Genomic DNA, 20,592 nt, shown 5'->3' on the forward strand with positions numbered 1-20,592 from the left:
CAGGTTAAAGGACTTGCCCAGGGTCACACAACTAGTAAATGTCTGAGGCCGGATTTGGACTCAGATCTTCCCGACTCCAGGGCGGTGGCTCTGTCCGCTGAGTTACCTAACTGCCTCTGTGTACATATACATGTACAAATAATACATAATTATTTTATAATTTGCACAGTCAGAGCTCTGATTAACATTGAAAAACTGGATCTCTTCTCAAAAGACTCTTGGCTTTGTAATGTGCGTACTACCTATTGGTACGTGTGTACTGCCTTGAATTATTTTTTTAAATCAACGCCTTTTATTTTTATATAACATTTATTTCCATTCCCTGCCTTGTTGAATCTTCTCAAGATGATCACCACTACCGAATTCAGACACACCCACCAACACATTAGTTGGGTTTGACCCTATTTGCTCTACACATCTATCAATCAATTAACAATTAACTTTACTAAGGGAAGTATCTCCGATGTGTCAGGTACTGTGAAAAGTCCTGGGGATACAAAACCCAAAATGAGCCGGACCCTTAGTCGAAAAGTTTTTAATTCTCTATCATGTGAGACAATATGTATGTATATTCATATATAAAGAAAATACATAAAAGTTAGTTTGGGGAGTGAGAGGGCACTAGCTGTTGGAGTCAGGAGAGGGGAGTTCAGGAAAGGCTTCCCCCAGGAGTGGTGCTTGAGTGAGTTAGAAAGAAACAAAGGAGAGAGAGAGAGAGAGAGAGAGAGAGAGAGAGAGAGAGAGAGAGAGAGAGAGAGAGAGAGAGAGAGAGAGAGAGAGAAAGGAATTTTAAGAAACAGAGGTGAAGGGGAAGTGCATTGTAGGCATTGGGGACATGCCACCGAAAAGGTATAGAAGATGAAGTGTGGTGTGTGCAGACCAGCAGGAATATCAGTTTGGATGAACTGAAGAGAGGTCGATTCAGGTTTAAGAGCTTTAAATGCCAATCAGAGGAGTTGATACTTTTCCTACAGGTTATAAGAGAACCGTTGGAGTCTACTGAATAGGAGAGTGACCTATTAGTCAGACTGGTGCTTAAAGAAATCCTTTTGGCATCATCCTTATGGAGTATGGATTGGGGAGGAGAAAGACTGGAGGCAGGGAGACCAATTAGGAATGGAGTGCTGGATGTGGAGTCAAGAAATCTTGAGTTCAGATTCTGCTTCAGACAGCTGTGTCACCTTGGGCAAGTGACTTAACTGTTGTCTGCCTCAGTTTCCTCAACTGTAAAATAAGGATAATAATAGCACCTACATCCCAGAGTAGTGAAGATCAAATGAGATAATATTTGTAGAACACTTAGAATAGTTCCTGGCACATAGTAGGCATTTAATAAATGCTTGTTTCCTTCCTATTGCAATGATCCAGCAATCCTGGATTCTTATTACTCTTCACTGATTGCTTCTCTATCAATTCCTCACAGCAACTGTTCCAGATCTCTTTTCAAGTGACTTATGCTACTCCTAATGAATTTATTAAGTGCTTATCATGTGCCAAGCGTTGGGTAAAGTGCAAGTAAGGAAGACAGTCCCTGCCTGCAAGGTTAACATTCTAATGGGGGAATAACAACTTTTAAAGGGATGGTCGTGGCTGGAACCCCTCTTGAAATAGCAGTTGGAACAGTCGCCAACCAAGAGAGGGGCCTCAGGGTGATTTCTCCTGGGTGGCCAGGTAGTTGGTGAACCTGTCTCTTTATTTTTCAGTCCCTTTTAATCCATCAACTTCAGATCACCCCATCCTTGAAACACACTCATGTGACTGCCATTTCTTCTATCTCTTATCCCTTATCTCTTTCCTTTCACAACCAAATTAAAAAAAAAAAGCCATCCACAGTTGTTGCCTTCCCTTTCTCACATCCCAGTTGCTTCTCAGCCCCTTATAGTCTGGCTTCTGACACCACTCAAGTTCTCTAACTTTGCCAAGGATCTCTTAACTGCTTCAGCCAGTAGTCCTTTATCAATTCTTATGCTTAATGTCTCTGCAGTATTTTATTCCATTGACCATTCTCTTTTTGGATACTCTCTTCTTCATGTTCTCCTACCCTGTTTGACCCTTTTTCTTAGTCTCTTGTGCTGAATCAGCATCCATGTCCACCTCTACTGTGTGTGGGTGTACAACAGGACTTTGTTCTGGGTCTTCTTTATGTTTTCTTTTTTGATGATCTTATCAGCTTCCATGGGTTCAATTGGAATGTCAAGATAGATGATTCCAAAATCTCCCTCAGATTCCTTTTCTCTCTTGAACTCAGCTCACAATGAACTTCTCCTGTTAGGCATCTCCATCTGGATACCCCAAAGCCATTTCAAATTCAGTGTGTCCAAAATGGAACTCATTACCTTTCCCTTAAGTGTTTCCTTCATTGTCTTTTTTCTATTGAGAGCACTGCCATGTTTTCTAGGCACCAGGTATATGTCCTCATCAATCTTAGAAGCTGGCACCTTTGTTGAGAAAGGCTGATGGTTAAATGCTCCTAAAGGTAGCATGGTTCTAAGCATTTGAATTGTCACCATTGCTCCCTTATCTCCACCTTCAAAAGTTCCCATATATCCCCACATCTGATCTTGCCAGCCTCTGCATGCTCATCTTGTCACCCAGGATTCTGATAGGGCAAATGCAACTATTTCAAGAAGTCAATGTACTGGCAAGGAGACTAGGTCCTTGTGCCTAGTTGTTATATTCCTTCATGGAAGTCCTACTCCAGTACCTCATGAGGATGTGAAGGGACCCTGGGGTGCTGGAAGGTTTTGCCAGCACAGTGCAAGCTTTGGCAGATCTTATCAAACTGGACATTCTGATTATAGACCTGACAACTGGATGTGTTTTACCCGGAAGCAAAATTTAGCTAGCTGGTTTCATAACTCAGAGGGTTGAACACAGTGTGGTGAATTTCTAAGGCAGTCAGTCAACTAGCATTTATTAAACACCTACCATATACCAGGCAGCTGCAGCTAGGTGGTGCAGGGCAGCTAGGTGATAAGTTGGATAGCCAGGAATCAGGAAGACCTGAGTTCAAATCTGGACTCTATGAATTTAAGTAACTTGATCAAAATCACACAGTCCAAGGTGGAACTTAAACCCAGGTCTTCCTGGCTCTAATGCCAACTTTCTATCTAGGTTATCTCTTGAGCTCTGAACACTAGATATAATTCCCTGTTTACTGAGTTTAATATCTCTAGTAGGGATTCAGTTCTTGAGTAATCCTTTGGATAATTGCTAGAAAACTTGGTCTTCATGTTTTGTTAATGCCCCTTCACTCTATAGTATTGTCGTTTGGAAGGTCTCTTTCCTCATTTCACCTCATCTCATAATTCTAATTCCTCTAAGACTACCAGGTTTTTACATTTATCAGTAACTTTTCAATCTTATGGCATTAGGAAATACTTTCCGATAAAATGTGTATATAGAATGTGTGGAGAAAAGCAGATGGGTAGAGTCGGCATGAAAACATAGCAACACCTAAATAAATAAATGAATGACTATTTTTTTCATTCATTTATTCTCATTCTTTTATATATAAATGGATAGCCCATCAACCAAGTATTTATAAAGTACCCACTGTGTGCCAGGCACTGTGCTGGGGATACAAGTACAAAGAATGAAACTGCCTACTTGCAAGGAGTTTACATTTGAAAAATTACTCTCAGCAAAAGACATCCTTTCTTTTGTACTCAGTGGATTTGAGATTTCATGGGCATACCTATTTCCATGGTATTCCTCCTTCACCTGAGGAGTTGGAAAGATGTAGATGTCTTCTTATCTGGTACACTTCTTGTCCATATCTTTCCATAAATCCTCTAGAGGGGATCCATGATACATGGGAGGCCTTCTCATTGTTTTTTTTCTAGGCAGATCAATTTCTATCCAAAGTTGATAAAACAATGGACCTGGAGCCATGAAGTTCAAATCTAAGCTGATCCTTACTAGCCATGAGACTCTGGACAAGACATTTAGCCAGTATGCCTCAGTTTCCTAATACTTATAATGGGGCTAGTAATAGCACCTATCTTCCTGGGTTGTGAGGATAAAAGGAGATAATATTAGTAAAGTACTTTGTAAATCCTAAAATGCTGCATAAAAGGTAGCTAACGGCTATTATCAAATGTAACATTTGGGCTTTGCATCTCTCTCCCTCCCTTTTTCTACCTCCTTTTCTGATCTGACCCTTTTTTTTTTTTTTAAATTAAGCTTTAATCAATGAACAAAAACTGATTTTCTCTTCTTTACATTTCTTCACTATTGAAAAATAAAAACAAAAAACCCCTTATAACAATTATGCATAGTAGAGTAAAATATGTATCTTGGCTGTGTCCAAAAACTATGTTATCTCATTCTACACCCTGAGTTCATCATCTTTGTAACAGGAGTTAACAGTATACTGATACAGTATACATCCTCTTTTGTACTTTCATTATATCAGTTGTTCTCCAGGTTCTTCTCACTTCACTCTGCATCAGTTTATACAAGTCCTCCAAGGTTTCTCTGAAATCATTCTCTTCATCATGTCTTATGGCACAACAATATTCCATTCCATTAATATAACATAATTTATTCAGATATTCCAAGTTGATGGGCTTCCCTTTAGTTTCCAGTTCTTTGTTACTACAAAAAGAACTGCTTTAGTTTAATAGGATCTTTTTGTCTTCTTTGATCTCTTTGGGATATAGACCTAGTCATGTTATTACTGGGATATATGTAGCTTAGTCACTTTTTGGACATGGTTCCAAATTGCTTTCCAGAATGGCTGCACCAGTTCATAGCTTCACCTGTGCACCAATGTGCCTGTTTTTCCATAGTCCCTTCAACATTGGTCATTTTCTTTTTTTGTTAATTTTACCATTGAGTGTGGGATGGAACTTCAGAATTATCTAAATTTATATTTATTTGGGTTGTACTGCTTTCTTTGCTATCTACTCCCTTGATAACTATTTTTTTTCTGTAGCACTTTATTTTTTTTTAAGTTTATTTATTTTTAGTTTTCAACATTCACTTCTATAAGATTTTGAGTTTTAAATTTTCTCCACAATCTGATACAGGCTACACATGTATATAATATTATTAAACATATTTCCACATTAGTTATGTTGTAAAGAAGAATTAGAACCGAAGGGAAAAACCAGAAGAAAGAAGAAGGAAAAAAAAAAGAGAGAAAATAGTATGCTTCAATCTGATTTCAGATTCCATAATTCTTTCTCTGGAAGTAGATAACTTCATCAGTCTTTTGGAATTGTCTTAGATCCTTGTATTGCTCAGAAGAGTTAAGTCTATCAAAGCTGGTCATAGCACAATGTTGCTGTTACTGTGTACAGTGTTCTCCTGGTTCTGCTTCCCTCACTCAGCATCAATTCATGTAAGTCTTTCCAAGTTTTTCTGAAGCCCACCTGCTCATCATTTCTTATGGAAAATAGTATTCCATTACATTCATATACCACAACTTGTTCAACCATTCCCCAATTGATGGGTTTCCCCTCAATTTCCAATTCTTGGCCATCACAAAAAGAGCTGCTATAAATATTTTTGTACATATGGGTCCTTTTCTCATTTTTATGATCTCTTTGGGATATAGATCTTGAATACACCTAGAATATACCTAGAAATGACATTGCTGGGTCAAAGGGTATGTATAATTTTATAGCCCTTTCGACATAATTTCAAATTGCTCTCCAGAATGGTTGAATCAATTCACAACTCCAACATATTAGCATTCCATTAATGACTATTTTTCATGCTTAACATGCACAGGTCTTCAATGGAATTGTGCTGTAGCCTACTTACATTTTCTGTGTGTCTTTTCATTGTCTTTTGGATCATCAGCAACTGTGACACTTATTTTTGGAATAACAGAAAAAGAAAAAAAATCCTGAAATTTAAAAGAAATGCCAGAATTGTTTTGAGAGATGAACCTTGAAATTCTGTTCCTTATACTTAAGGGTTCTTCAAGATATAATTTTCTAGAAGTTCAACAGAGAGGCAAATATTCTAGTGAAATTTGCATCATTTTCCTTCTGATAACTTAAGCTATTGTGGTTTAGGTCTGCAGTGGGATGATCCATTTAAAATATGTCATCTACTGGAAGCCGTTTTGGTTTCTGTTCTGGGCTTTCATACTGAGTCTTAGACTGTAAAGGCTTAAAGCACCATCAAGTGTCCCTTTATACTCCACCCTTGTTCTTTCTTCAGTCTCCCTATTCTCTCACATACCCAAACATTTCGTCTTTGAGCAGTTTCTTCCTTTTTCTTAAATTAGGGCTACTCACTATAACAATGTAAATGTATTTGAGTGAAGTTCTATGAGTTTTAAAATAAGAAGCCTTGATCAATTTGTCCAGCTCATTTCAGTTCCTACATTTGGATTTATAAAAGTGGCAATTCTAGTTTTACTCCCTGATTTTTTTTACCATGAATGTGACCTTCTGGTGGAATGGATTATTATACTAGATTCACTTTAGATTGACCTTTTGTTCCCCTTGCCACAGGAAGAAAAAGCATTGATTGTATTACCACTTCCAAATGAAAAGAAATTGCATTATATATTATGTAATTAGGCATTATTTTAGATACCCTTTTAAGAACTGGGGTATAGTAAAGGCATGTTTTCTTCCTTGTCAAGTAAATGATAAGAATATCTTAAAGATAAATTTGTGATGATACATGCATAGCTGTTCTAATATAACTTTGGTTTTTATAGTATTTTAATGGAAAAATTATTTTTAGTAAAATAATAGTATTTCCATGTAAATATTTTTGTCTGGTGTATCAACTATACAGCTAGTTTTAAGATCCTAAAATACATAACCCCAAGTTATTTGGCTAATAATGTTTTGTGGTGATTTTGATTAAATATAAATGTTACTAAATTACTTCATGATTAGTCTAAATTGTAAAATATTTTGTTCTTGTTATCTCTTCAGTCTCAGTCTCACACTTTCCAGAAACTATAAAATAGAAACATGTTGATTATGTAAAAATTGTATTTTTACATTAATCTTTTCATAGCTCAAATCCTTTCTTGTTATAGTTTAGTTATACCCCTGTCCATGTATCAGGTTTATTTTGAACTTTTATTTCTAGTCAAATATTGGTTGATCAAGTGGAAATAAAATCTCTTATTTTTATGATGGGGAGGGGAAGACCTCTCTATAATGAGTGATTATACAGTAATTCAGCATCCATGCTAGAGGAGAAAAAAAAGAGACAAACCTTCAAGAGACTTATATGTAAAAATGAGATTGATTAATGGATGTTTTGTATAGAATACCAAGCCCTCAGAAGGCTGGAGACAGAAGAGAGTTGCTACCATGCTCCAGATTTGTGTCCAAGTTGGGGTGGTGATATGTCAGCTTTCCCCATTTGCACAGGAAAAAGTCCTATCTCTGATGTGTGTTAGGTATGCTCTCTTGCTTCCAGGGGACTTGAGAGTAGTTAATGCCAGGGAATTAGAATATGAGCTCCTTGGAAATAGGGATTGTCTTGCTTTTCTATTTGTATACCGCTGCTTTACAATCAATCGACAAGCATTATATTAAACACCTTGTATAACCTTTACCAGGATTACAAGGGCAGAGAATGAAACTACTCACAAAGGAATCTCTGACAGAGGGTGTGCTACATTCTACAGGGAGTGCTCAATACATGATTTTTCATTCATTCATTCCCTGGTGTCATTATCTCCTCACTCACTCCACACATGTCCAGCCACTTGTCAGATCTTATTTCTAGCTCTGCAGTATCTCACAGAAGCCTCCATTCTCTCCACTCACACAGCTGCCACCCTAGTGCAGGCCTTTTATCACATCTCTTTTACCTGGACTATTTTAACAGTCTCCTGGCTGGTCTTCCTGCCTCAAGATTTTCCCCATGCCAATCCATATTCCCCCTTGTGCCAAAATGATTTTCCAGAAGTGCAGGTCTGACCATGTCATGGCCCCATTTGAGAAAGGATCAGATCCGAACCCCTTTGACACTGAAAGCCTTTCATGATCTGCCTCATCCTATTTTTTGTGTCCTTGCCCCTCTCCATGACTCTGGGGTCCAGCCACACTGGCTTCCTCATTGTTCCTCTGATGAACTGCCCATTTCTCCTCAAAGCCGACCTCTTTACCTTTGTACTGTTTTGATCCTGTCTTCCGAAACAGAGTGCTCCCAATCATGCATTTATTTTTTGTTCTGACGGCCCTGTCCGGGTCACCTGCTACTGCCCCAAGTTCTCACTGTTTTTAAAAGCTCTGTTTTAATATTCCACTGTCTGTTGAGCTATCCTGTCTCTTTAAAACTGCTCCACTCACTTCTCTTAACCCTTTGCAATGTCTTCTGATCTCATTAATCAACTAGAACTGCCCTCTCCAGTGTTATTAACCTGCCAAATTGGAAGGCCTTTTCTCATTCTCGTCCTCTCTACGGGATTCGACCCTGGTCACTATCATTTCCTCCTAGATTCTTGCTCTTTTCTGAGACTTCCCAGCACTACTCTCTTGGTTCCTCTCCTGTCTGATCGCTCCTTATTCAATTTTTTCCCCATAGCACAACCCTGTCCTGGGCCCTTTCTCTCTCTCTCTATTCATTAGCTCCTGTGACTTAAATGATCAACATCGATGTATCTAGCCTTAATCTCTGGGACTGGCCCATAGTAAATCTTCTCCTTAGCTCCAGTTGGGCATCTTAGACATTTCAGACTTGATGTTAGGCAGCTAGGTGGTGCAGCAGATGGAGCACTACACTTGGTACTGACAAAGATACGAATAAGAATCCTGCCCCAGGTACTTACTAATTATTTGACCCTGGGGAAAGAAATCACTTAACCCTCTTGCAGCCTCAGTTTCCTCATCTGTAAAATGCGGGAAGATAGTAACACCTACCTCCCAGGGGAATTGAAAGGACCAGATGAGAGTATATATGTACATGCTTTGCAGATTTTGAAGTGCCATATTAAATGCTAGCTGCTATTACCTCCTACAAGCCTCTGAACTCAGCATGTCCAGAAGATCACTCACTGTCTTCTCCCCCAAACCATTCTCCCTTCTGAGCTTCTGTTCCTGTTGAAGGCTCCCAATCCTCCCAGTCCCCAGGCCCACACATTTTGTGAAATCTGACTTCTCACTCACCCCACCTGTCCAATCTGTTGCCAAATCTTCTAAATATGTCCAACATCTCACAGATTCACCTATTTCTCTCTTTTTCATGCCCTCATCACCTAGACTATTAGGACTCCTCTCCAATCCTCCACTGAGGAATGTGACTTTTTTAGGGTAGGTTCAGTGGCCAATGTGACTTTCTTGATGTAGGTTCAGTTATGCCCACCTCATGCTGTCTCCACTCTAGCTAACATCCCCATCTCCCTCCCCCAGCCTCCAGCAGTGCTTCGGGCTCTGATAAGCTTTTGCCTTAATGTACTGTCTGAAGCTCTTTGCTATTTTTTGGTCGGTGTCCAGATGATGGTACCTTCTTTCTACTTTCTAGCTCCTCTTTGTATGTCAGAATGTAATAGCCTGAAGAGTAGGGGCTATCTTGCTTCTCTTTGGCTTAGCACAGTGCTTGGCATATAGTATTTAATCAACTCTCTCTTTCAGGCAGTGCCTTGAGGCACTGTGCTGCATCTCAGGGATGACATGTAAGATGTGAGTTTTGCCTCTGAAAAGGTTACAGTTTAGTCAGGGAGACAGATGATAAACATAATGAGGTAGAATATTATATATGCCAAGTGAGCCTGTGTGTGTGTGTGTGTTGTGTGTGTGTGTGTTGTGTGTTAAGTACTTTTAAAGATAAATTTCACAGAGCATATGGGTCATGAAGAAAATTTAAAACTTAGAAGGGTGAAAACAAGGGAAAAGATAGTCTAAGTAGTGGCCCAACCATTGAAAGCTTTGACTATTAAGCTAAAGAATTTGGACAACTTTTTTTGACGGGGAGGGTGGTAGGGGAGAGTCAAGATGTGGTTACAACATGACCAGAGCTATGCTTTTGGAAGACTCATCTTGCAGCAATGTGAAGAGTAAGTTGGATATAGAAGAGACTAGAGGCAGAGTAACCAATTAGGAAATTATTTCAACAGTCAAGAAATAAGGGGCCGGCCTAGAGTAGTAGTAGTTAAATTGCAAGGAAGATATAACTCCAAGAGACATCATACAGAAAGTTATCAGTGGAACTTGGTGGTTGACTAGATATAGAAGGAGTCTCAACAAACAGTGAAACGCTATTTTAAGCACTATGCTAGGACATCTCAGTATCCACCTGGATGACAAGTAGTGGGATGATGGTACTGTTAATAAAAATAGGAGAGTTCAAAGGTCAGCTGGTTATCAGGCTGATGGAAGGGCAATGAATTTAATAATAACAATAATGATAGCTGAAATTTACATAGTGCATTAAGGTTTCCAAAATGCTTTATGTATGTCATCTTTTGGACAGCCCAAGTTTGAGGTAAGAGCAGGACATTAAAGCAGAGAGGTTTAGTGGGGCATTGTAGGACTAAAGCTAAAGTACAGAGAGGTTAGAGCAGGAATACAGATTTAAGAATTAAGGTAGAGGTGATAGACATACTTCTCCTTATGTATAATCAAGATCAGCTAAGCATTAAAGCTGTGGTCATTTTTATGGTAGGGCTAAGGAAGGAGGATGATGAGAGAGGAAAATTTGGAAATATAGAGCACCTTGAAGAAAAGGCAGGCCTAGGTAAGACATTGGGCATATGGTGTACTGGGAACCAGAGGCACCAAGAGAGGGCAAAAAGGACCTCAAAAAAAATTGTTCTTCACTTCATAATTCTACTTAAGGTTAATATGAATTATTTTTACATATGAGGAAAATAGGAAGTTTTATGCACTGCATAAATCACAATTTCAAGGGTAAAGGGTGAACTTAAAAAATACTTATCCCAAGGGAAGTATTTATGCCTAAACAAGAGAGAGCATTACTTTATATCTTATATTAAATTAAAAACCCTAACCCTAACCAAATCAATGCAGCCAAGATTAAAAGGGAAGCAGAAAACTAGGGATTTTTTTTTTTTTTTTTTTTTTACAGAAAATGCCTCTGATAAAGGCCTCATTTCTCAAATAAATAGACTGAGTCAAATTTATAAGACTACAAACCATTTCCCAATTGATAAATTGTCAAAGGATATGAACAAAGAAATCAAAACTATCTATGGTTATATGAAAAAATGCTCCAAATTACTATTCATTAGAGAAATGCAAATTAAAACAACTCTGAGGTACCAACTCACATCTAATATGACAGAAAAGGAAGATGACAATTATTGGAGGGGATGTGGGAAAATTGGGACACTTAATGCACTGTTGGTGGAGTTGTGAACTGATCTAATCATTCTGGAGAGTAATTTGGAACTTTGACCAAAGGGCAATAAATCTGTGCATACTCTTTGATTCAGGAATCAAAGGTCTGTACCCCAAAGACATCAAAGAAAAAGGAAAAGGACTTATAAGTAAATAAATATTTATAGTAGCTCTTTTTGTGGTGGTGAAGAATTGGAAATTGAAGGGATACCCATCATCTGGAGAAAGCTTGAACAAGTTGTGGTCTATGGTTGCAATGGAATACCATTGTGCTATAAGAAATGATGAGCAGGCTGCTTTCAGAAAAACTTGGAAAGACTTACTGAACTGATGCAAAGTTAAGCACAGCCTAGATAGAGTACGCTGTATACAGAAACAGTGATACTGGATGATGGTCAGTGTAAATGAAGTTGCTATTCTCAGCAAGACAATTTGGAAGGGCATATGATGAAAAGTCCTATCCATTTTCAGAGAAAGAACTGATGCTGTTTGAATGCACATCAAAGCATACTTCTGAACTTTCTTTTTTATCTGCTTTCCTTTGTGACATGCCTAATATGAAAATATACTTTGAATGACTACATGTGTATAATCTATCTCAAATTGCTTGCCTTCTCAAGAAGAAGGGAGGAAACAGAAAGAATTTGGAAATCAAAATTTAAAAAATGTTAAATTATTTTTACATGTAGTTGGGAAAAATAAAATATTATTTTAAAAAAATTCCTTATTCCCAGTTTCAATCTTTAGTCTATTGGAGGTTACTACATATAACGTAAGACCTTTTAAGTCAGTGACTTTCCTGTTAGACAAAATCAGTGTCAGGTGCTGGAGTTCTGGATCTGGAGTCAAGAGGTCCTAGATTCAACTCCCAGTTCAGCTAATCATCAGCTTATGTGACCTCTGAGGTAAACTGAGAGGGCTAAGACTAGATGACTTACCTCTAATCTATGATTCTGTATTCTGTAAGCACAAGATAATAAGAGTAGATATTTAACTTCTTACTTCTTGACACTGCAAACTCCAATAAAAAATGTAGGGAAGCTAACAGATGTATATGAATGCAATAAATATTTCCTCAAAAAAGAATGATACAACTTTTATTTTCCACAGATTTTAAAGATACTTTTGCTACATAGTTTATGTATATTTCTATGAGATTATACTTTTCATTTATATGAAGTTCAACATTATACAATTTTAAAGTGATATGTTTGGTAGTGTATCTATAACATTTTAAAAAGTTTAGAGGTTTTTTTTTGGAATGTACAGTATATGAGGTAAAATTAAGATTACATTAAAAATTGTTTTCTCCTCTGCAGTAATTTGCAGTGAGGCTCAAATGGCAAATACACTATTAAATGACATTTACTATCAAAAATAGGAGTTCATTTGAGTTTTACTATGAAAAACAAGCCACTGGAGCTTGACCACAGTGGCAAATCTTACCATTTTAGACATTCAACTGTATAGAAATCTCTGGGGTATTACACTCAACCTCATTTGTACTGCCAAACATGGCACTTTTAATAAGTTTCTAGAAAATGTTTGCTGTCACTCTGTTTTATGGGAAGTATCAGCCTACACAGAAGTGTCAGAATTAAAATAAAAATGTAAACATACAGTCCATTATGGTGACAGGTCATTCTTACCTTGGGAAGGCCAAGTTTATCCATTTCTTTTTTAAACAAAAGTGAATGTTATTCAACAGCACAGATCATTGGACGTGAAACAAGTACAATACATGCCCATTCTAATAGAGAAATTCTTCAAAGATCTTCAAAGCACAAAACATATGTTTGTTTTTTTTTAAAGACTGACAGAAGTGCTTAATAACCATTAAAATGCTAAACCCAGCAACTAAGTAATTAGTGATTCACTACCCTAAAAAAATCAAATAATAAATTAACAAGGCAAATTACAAGTGTTTAACAGATAATATGGATGTGATGAGACAAGAATTTTAGATAGCTTCACTACAAGCTGTATGTTACTGGCAGTCACTGACATCTGAAAAGATGTTCAACGTGATATTTGAAAAATTCAGTCTGATCATCCAAGAACTCACAAATGCAAGCTCACAAAACATTGATGAATTTTGCAATTGCAAAGTGCTCTAATGCAACATTAACCACATGCAATCAACAATTTGGTACAGTCTTCAAACAGACATTACATTAAACATTAGTTTTTTCAAGAAAGGAAGCAGCTTGAAGTTTTCTGGTGCAAATTACATTTTCACTTCAGATCTGGTGCCCCTAAACAAAGAGATAATGTTTTTGATTCTAAATGCTGATGGTAATGGCAGTAGTTGTAGGGGAAGCAGCAAAACTTAAGGTAATCCTACAAACTTTGTACATCAGAGAGCTGGAGTATATATAGTCATACATACTGGTATGTATATATACATATATGGCATGTAAGTATGTGGAGATAAACTCACATACAAACAACCACAAACTGAAACCAAATTAAATAGATGTGAAGTCCTAAAGTGATTCCAATTATTTTTTAAAAATAACTGTTTAAAAGCCCTCTCTTTTCCATGTTTGCAAGATACTGAAGAGGTACCTTTATGAGTAAACTTGTTTTCAGGCAAGATAAACTGCCGGTGCCACCATGTAAGTTTTATAAATATCTACTTGCAGTAAAGAACTCCACATTTATCAAATTAGAAGCTTCCTCTTTTCACACTTATTTGCCCATCCAGTTTATTGTTTGCTGCCTGAGAAAGTCCCCTCAATTATTTCTCAAAATCCCACTTCCCAAATAATTAAGACAAATGAGGAGGTAGAAATACAGCGTGAGATTGCTTTCACAGCATCTGACTAATTTTTATGCAGCATGTGTCAGTGTAACTTTTAAATGCTTTGTCTCATTCTGAATGCTTCACTTGGTAATCTTTTAAAGTAGGAATAGGTGTATCACTGTTACACTCATGCTGACTGGTCAAAATTTCAATTATATTTTTGCCTCATATAAAGTTTGTAGTAGAAGAAGGCATTTTCAAAAAATACTTGATATTTCTGTGGCTTGCGTTCTAATAAAGTGCCAGCCTCTATCTAACAATATAAGCATTTTAAATGGCAAAAATGGTGTGTGCTACAGTCCCAATGCCAGTGCTAAATGCCACTGCTCTTGTAAAAGCAAAACAGAAATATTTGTGGAACACGACAAAGGAAAGGTAATGGAAGCATTCTAACAGAAAATGACATTTTCACTTGATTACAAAGTACTGAATGATAAAGGCAACCAGAATGGAGAAAACAGCAAAGATGACAAGGATGACCGCAGCACACTGCTCATCAGTCAGTGTCCGTGGCAGCCTTGTGGTTTCCACAGTGTCTTTGTGGGTGCTGGCTGGAGGTTCAGTCCTCTGAGAGATGAATATTACAGTGGCACTGTAGGGGCCTACGAGGTCCTGATGACCACCTACGGTGTCTTGGCACTGTCGAATGGCACACACACGAAAGCGATATTCACAGTTCTGCTGAAGGCCTGAATACCGGAAGTACCAGTCAGAACCTTTGTAAATCTATTAAGAAAAAGAGAATCCTCTGTAAATGTGGGGTGAGGAATATGGGGAAATGATTACAAAATAATTTTTAATACATATATTATGAATGTTAGAATATGCCAGCAATATTTTGTTGCTTATTTTTTCAGAATAATTGTGCTAAAAAGAAAGAACCATCAAGATATTCTCTCAAGCATTTAGCTTGTGGTCTACTACACACAGGGAATTGGGAGGAATAAAAAAAGGAAGCCTACTTAAGAGAAAACATTAGTCATCTCTTTAACAACTAAGTTTCAGGAAAGTGCTAAGTAAAATTTTTTGTCAATTATATGATTCTAAGTGAATTTATGGAGCCCTTCCTACAGCAGATCCTGAAGGGGCTAATTCTACTATCTAATTTATTTTACAAATCTTATTTTTACCTGTTAGGCTTACTTAACCAGATACCTACCTTTTATATGTAATTTCATGATAATTTAAGTATACATAAATGAATGCTAAGGAAACGTTTAGTGAGAAAGTGGTTAGACTGAAGTGGGAGAATCCAAAAGGAAGGGTATTTTGGAGGACGCAAACTATGTGAACGTGCATTTCTGAAAGTGAGAAGCAGAGAGGTTGCATGAGAATATTGTCAGGTCAGGAAAGACATAAACAAAGGGCCAGATACAGGAGGAATTATGTGCACAGAAGACAGTAAAGAAGTAAATCTGGATTCAGTGCAAGGGGTAGGATTAGGAAGTAGTTAAAAAAGAAGTTTGAAAGGTTTGAAGGATGAAGGAAAGGGCATAGTTGATAGGTGCCTTAAATGGTAGGACGTAGGTTTTAATTTTCTGCCATAAATTAAGAGTCTCATCAGCAGAATGATGCAATGAGAACAACATTTAAAGAATATCATTTTGGTAATTGTGTAAAGGTAAAAAGGAAGTCTGGAAATAAAGCAACCAGTTAGGAAGTATTTTATGGGCAAATAGGAGTAAAAGCCTAACAGGGTACATAATGGAAAAGGAAGGAATTGTTGAGGAGGAAATTATTTTATGGTTTCAGGCTTGGGGAACCACTAAGATTCTGGTACTGCTAAAAATAACGGGGAAGGATGAGGAGGGGAACATAATAGACGTTTTCAATACTTTAAGTTTCAATTGTTGGTGGGACGTTCAAATACAGCTTTCCTGTGGGCAGTTGTGGATTTTAGAGAAAAAGGTTTGTAAGTTGTGATTGGTTTAAGATGGTATATATGTCTAAGACTAACTATCACACTACAATAGCTCTTCCAAGTCTTTTCATGCCCTCAAACCTCTTGTCTCTCCCTCTCCCACCTTCCCCACTGAGAACCCTCATATTTTACAGAAAAAATTGAAGCCATTTTCTGTGAGTTCTCTCTTCTCCCTTCCTCATCTCACCCACATGCATTCTGCTACCCATCTGTTCCTTCACTCATCTCACACAAAGAGGTGGTCCTTCTCATTATCAAGGCAAACTCCTCCACAAGCAAGTACAATTCCATTCCAACTTCACACAGACGGCCACCTCTGTCATCCCTCCCCACTTATCGATCTCTTCTTGCTCCCTGGCTGCTTCCCTAGTGCCTATGAACATGCCCATGTGTCCCTCACTTGACCCTTCCATTTCTATTAGGTATGTATCATCTTATACAGCCCGATTTCTCATCATTCTCCTCTCCAAACCATTTCCCACATAGCTGGCAAACTGACATTTCTAAAGTACAGGTCTGCTTAGTGGCTCCCTATTGCCTTCTAGGAATTGGGCATTTAAAGACCTTTGCTGACTGACTCCAATCAACCTTTCTATATTTATTAGACATTATGGTCCTGCAACTGCCTTCTTGCTATTATTCATACCCCGCCTCCCCCCGTGCCTCTGCACAAAATGTTTCCTCAAGCCTACAATCTACTCACTCTTCAACTCCACCTCTTAGAACTTCTAACTTTCTTCAAAACTCAATTCAAATGTTTCTTTCAACATGAGGCCTTTCTTGACTCCCTAGTGCCTTCCTCCTAACCCTGAGATTACTCTGAATTTACTTTGCATGTATTTTGGATATACTTATGTATATGTTGTTTCTGTTGATATATTTTGATATATTGATATATATTGATATTCTGGGGGCAAGAAATATTTTTTGTTTCCCAGTGCCTCGCACCGTGTCTGGTACATAGCTGGTTGATGCTGTGAGAAGGATGCCTGTTTAGGTACTTGTTGCATTAGATGACCTGAAAAATTACTTCCAACTATGAGAACCTGTGTTTTTGTCATGTAAGGAGAGGAGGGTAATGGAACTGGCAATGCTGGAAGGAGTTCTTACACTAATGAAATCAGATCCTTGACATAAAATAACCTTAGAATAACTTTTAAAAGAAGACTGCAAAGATGCTTAAATATTATCTTTTTCTCTATTCAAGATTGTTAAGATTAAGCAGTATAGAAAAAAAGATTTAAAACTAGAGGGTAATAAAAATAAAGCTAGCATGACAAACTGATAGGGTTGAAATTTAGTTCTAGAAATTATGGTTTTATTTTAAAATTTATTAATAGAATTGTTAAGTGAATATTTTATCACTTAAATAGAACAGGAAAGAAAATAACACAGATAGTACCTTATTCACAAATAGAGACTCAGAATCACAAAATTTCAGTCAAACAATACCTGAAAAAGAATCCCTATCATTATGGTAGATAACATTTATATATCTCTATCTATCTATATATAGACAGTGCACACTGTGTGCCAGGCACTGAGCTAAAGAACTTTATAAATATTATCTCAACTGATTCTCACAACAACTATGGGAGGTAGGTGCTATTATTATTCTCATTTTACAGCTGAGGAAACTGAGGCAGACAGGGGCTAAGTGACTTGTTCTGGGTCACACAGCTGGTAAGTGTCTGAGGCTGGATTTAAACTTGGGACTTCTGAGTCCAGACCCAGCACTCTCCTCTGTGCCACCAGCTGCCCAGTGGTTAGGCAGCTTCTGTTTAAAGACTACTAAAAAAGGGGAACCCATGACTTCCCATTCCACTTTTGGATAGGTCTGATTGTAAGAAATTTTCCTTTACATCAAGTCTACATTTGTTTCTTTGGTATGCCTCCCTCAATGCAACTCAAGGCTGCATCAGCTTTCTCGCCTGCCTGATCACATTCATACTTGTATTAATCTCCAGGTTTTTAAAAACTGTCCAGCCACATCTCTCCTATATCCTGCATGTGAGTCTAAGACTTCATTTATCCCTATTAAATTTCATTTAATTAAATTCAGCCCAATGTTCAACCCTGTCAAAATCTTTTATTTTTTCAGTCTGTCATCCAGTATATTAGCTATCCCATCTAGCTTTATATGACCTGTAAATTTGATAAGCATGCCACTTAAACCTTTATCCAATTAATTCACAGAAATGTCAGATGGTGCAGGGGTAAGGGCAGGTGCCTGGGCATTCCACTTGAGACTTCCTTTATACAATCGTGAGCAGTCTTTCATTCAGTTCTGAACCCATCTAACTGTACTGCTTTCTACCTATATATCTTCATCTTATCTATAAGAACAGTATAAGAAGCTTCCTCAAATGCTTCAGTAAAATCTAAAAGTAAATTCTATGCCATTTCTCTGATCTATCAGTTCAATACACCCATCAAAAAAAGCCTGACATGACCTACTTTTTAGGAAATCATGCTGGTGAAGCCTTCTGTTCTGAACTTCTCTCACCCATTGCCCACCTGATTATCCTATGAATAGATAACTGAAATTCAAGATGTCCCAAACTGAACTCACCCTTTCCTCCCAAACCTATCCTCTTTCCAATTTCCCATTACTGTCAAGGGTAGTACCACCCTTTCAGTCGCCCAAACTTGCAACCCAGGTGTCATCCTCAATTCCTCATCCTCACCATAACAGTCAGTTGATTTTATCTTTGTAACATCTCCTCTCTCCTCTGAGACTGTAGGCTCTGATCACCCCCCTTCCCCCCAATCAACTGTTATAGTCTGATGGTTGCTCTCCCTATCTCAATTCTCTCCATTCTCCAGTCCATCCTCAATCAATCTTGGTATCTTCCCCAGAATCAAAAAGAAGGACTTCTGTCTGGTTTTTAAAAGCCCTTCACAAGCTGGTCCCTTGGCTCCCTTTCCAGTCTTCTTACATCTTACTACTATACAGGGACATTAGCTTCCCTGCTGCTCCTCAAACATGACCCCTCCGTCTCCCACTTCTGAGTGTTTTCACCAGATGTCTCCTATGCTTGGAATGTTCTTCTTCCTTGCCTCTACTTCCAAGCCTCAGTGCAAATTCCACTTTCTGCCATTCCTGGCCCCCTCACTGCTACTCACCTCCTATTTTTACCCTGTGTATATCTTGTATGTTCATAGTTCTTTTATGCTCTCTCCCTCATTAGAAAGGGAGCTCCCTGAGCAGGTAACATGATTTGTTTTGGGGGTATCCTTAGTGCTTATCACTGTGCCTGGAATTTATTATGTGCTTAATAATTGCTTGTTTGGCTCTTTGTGATGTATTTTTCTACATGTTCATCAACCATCTCTTTCATTTTGGAATCTTCTTAGGATTCTAAGTCAATCTCACTTACTTTTCAGATTCTGTTCTTTTTCCTGATTTTCATAAATCAGTCCTGGGGTATCTCACCTCTCTTGTTCACTGTCCTTCAAACATCCCTGTCAATAGCCCAGTGAATTATAGTTTTTTTCAGCATTAAAAGATATAATTCACCTGGGTTAGATGACCTAAATCCCCCCATTTTCACACACACACACACACACTCACTCACTCTGATATCATTCGTGTGTGAATGACCTAAGTAAAGACATACAATTTTATTTATCTATCTATAATAGATATCTATTATAATCTACATAATCTAGAATAGCATTCTTCTTGGGAAAGAACTAGCTACGAAGTGAACAACCACTGCCTTTTTTCCTACTGGGATCTTCACTGGTGGAGCTGTCCAGGGTAGGTGTTATGAAAAAACTGATTAACTTTTAGAAAATTTATGGGTTAAGAAATAGAAAAGAAATTGTGGAAAAAAAAAAAAAGGAACAACTTGGACATCACTGACTTTGGAGACAGAGCCCAGGTAGGGTCTGAACACTTAACCAAAACCATGTTCCTCCAGACTGAGCGCCTTTTCTTCCCACCCCTTAATTCGTGGTGCTGCAAAAACTCTAGCAGTTAGAAATTAGTCAGGTTTAGCATTTCTTTTAAAATGCAAACACCTCTGATGGGAATAAAGGGTTAGTGTGACCCAATTAGTCAGCCTACTTTCAGCCAATACCAAAAAACAAAAGCAATAGGGAGTTTAGTTTGGAGGGCTGAGAGAGGGGGAGGGATTGGGGGGACATAAGATACTTTGGGGGAAGGACAATTCTTATTTGAATATTGTGAACTGGAGGACAAAATAATAGAAAAGGAGATGCAAATGGGCTAAAATATTCAAGAATTCTGCAATCCTCTTATCTGACCATATTGTACTGGCTTTGTCTTCCCTTACTAAACCCTACTTTTCACCCACACTATGACCTCCAATCCCATGACCCCTCAATTCTCTCCCAGGTCATCTCCTTCACAGTAGTCACTCTGTCCCTTTTCCATAATGTTCCCATTAGTGAACTTCCTGAGTCCCTTGCTCATTGTGTCCTACCAAGCCCAAGCCTTATACTATTACCCCACTGTCTACCACTTTCACTCCTACATGTACTGTGAACAAAGGTGGAGAAAATCACAAAATTTTATGTTACACAACCACAACTAGGTCCTCACTGTTGCT

The 20,592-nt window shown here is 37.9% G+C and overlaps 1 protein-coding gene across 12 annotated transcripts in view; it reads right to left on the minus strand.

Annotated features, from left to right (window-relative positions):
* Window positions 1-12,358: 12,358 nt before the first annotated feature.
* The window catches only part of FNDC3A (fibronectin type III domain containing 3A), a 213,810-nt gene continuing 205,576 nt past the window's right edge, over window positions 12,359-20,592 (minus strand). For all 12 annotated transcript variants that reach the window (XM_072610542.1, XM_072610537.1, XM_072610543.1 and 9 more), the window contains one exon: window positions 12,359-14,820. In XM_072610542.1, the coding sequence (XP_072466643.1) occupies window positions 14,503-14,820 (318 nt within the window). In that variant the 3' untranslated portion in view covers window positions 12,359-14,502. The remainder of the gene's footprint in view (window positions 14,821-20,592) is intronic.

The sequence above is a fragment of the Notamacropus eugenii genome, chromosome 5 (genome assembly GCF_028372415.1).
Source record: "Notamacropus eugenii isolate mMacEug1 chromosome 5, mMacEug1.pri_v2, whole genome shotgun sequence".
In the NCBI taxonomy this organism is placed as follows: domain Eukaryota; kingdom Metazoa; phylum Chordata; class Mammalia; order Diprotodontia; family Macropodidae; genus Notamacropus; species Notamacropus eugenii.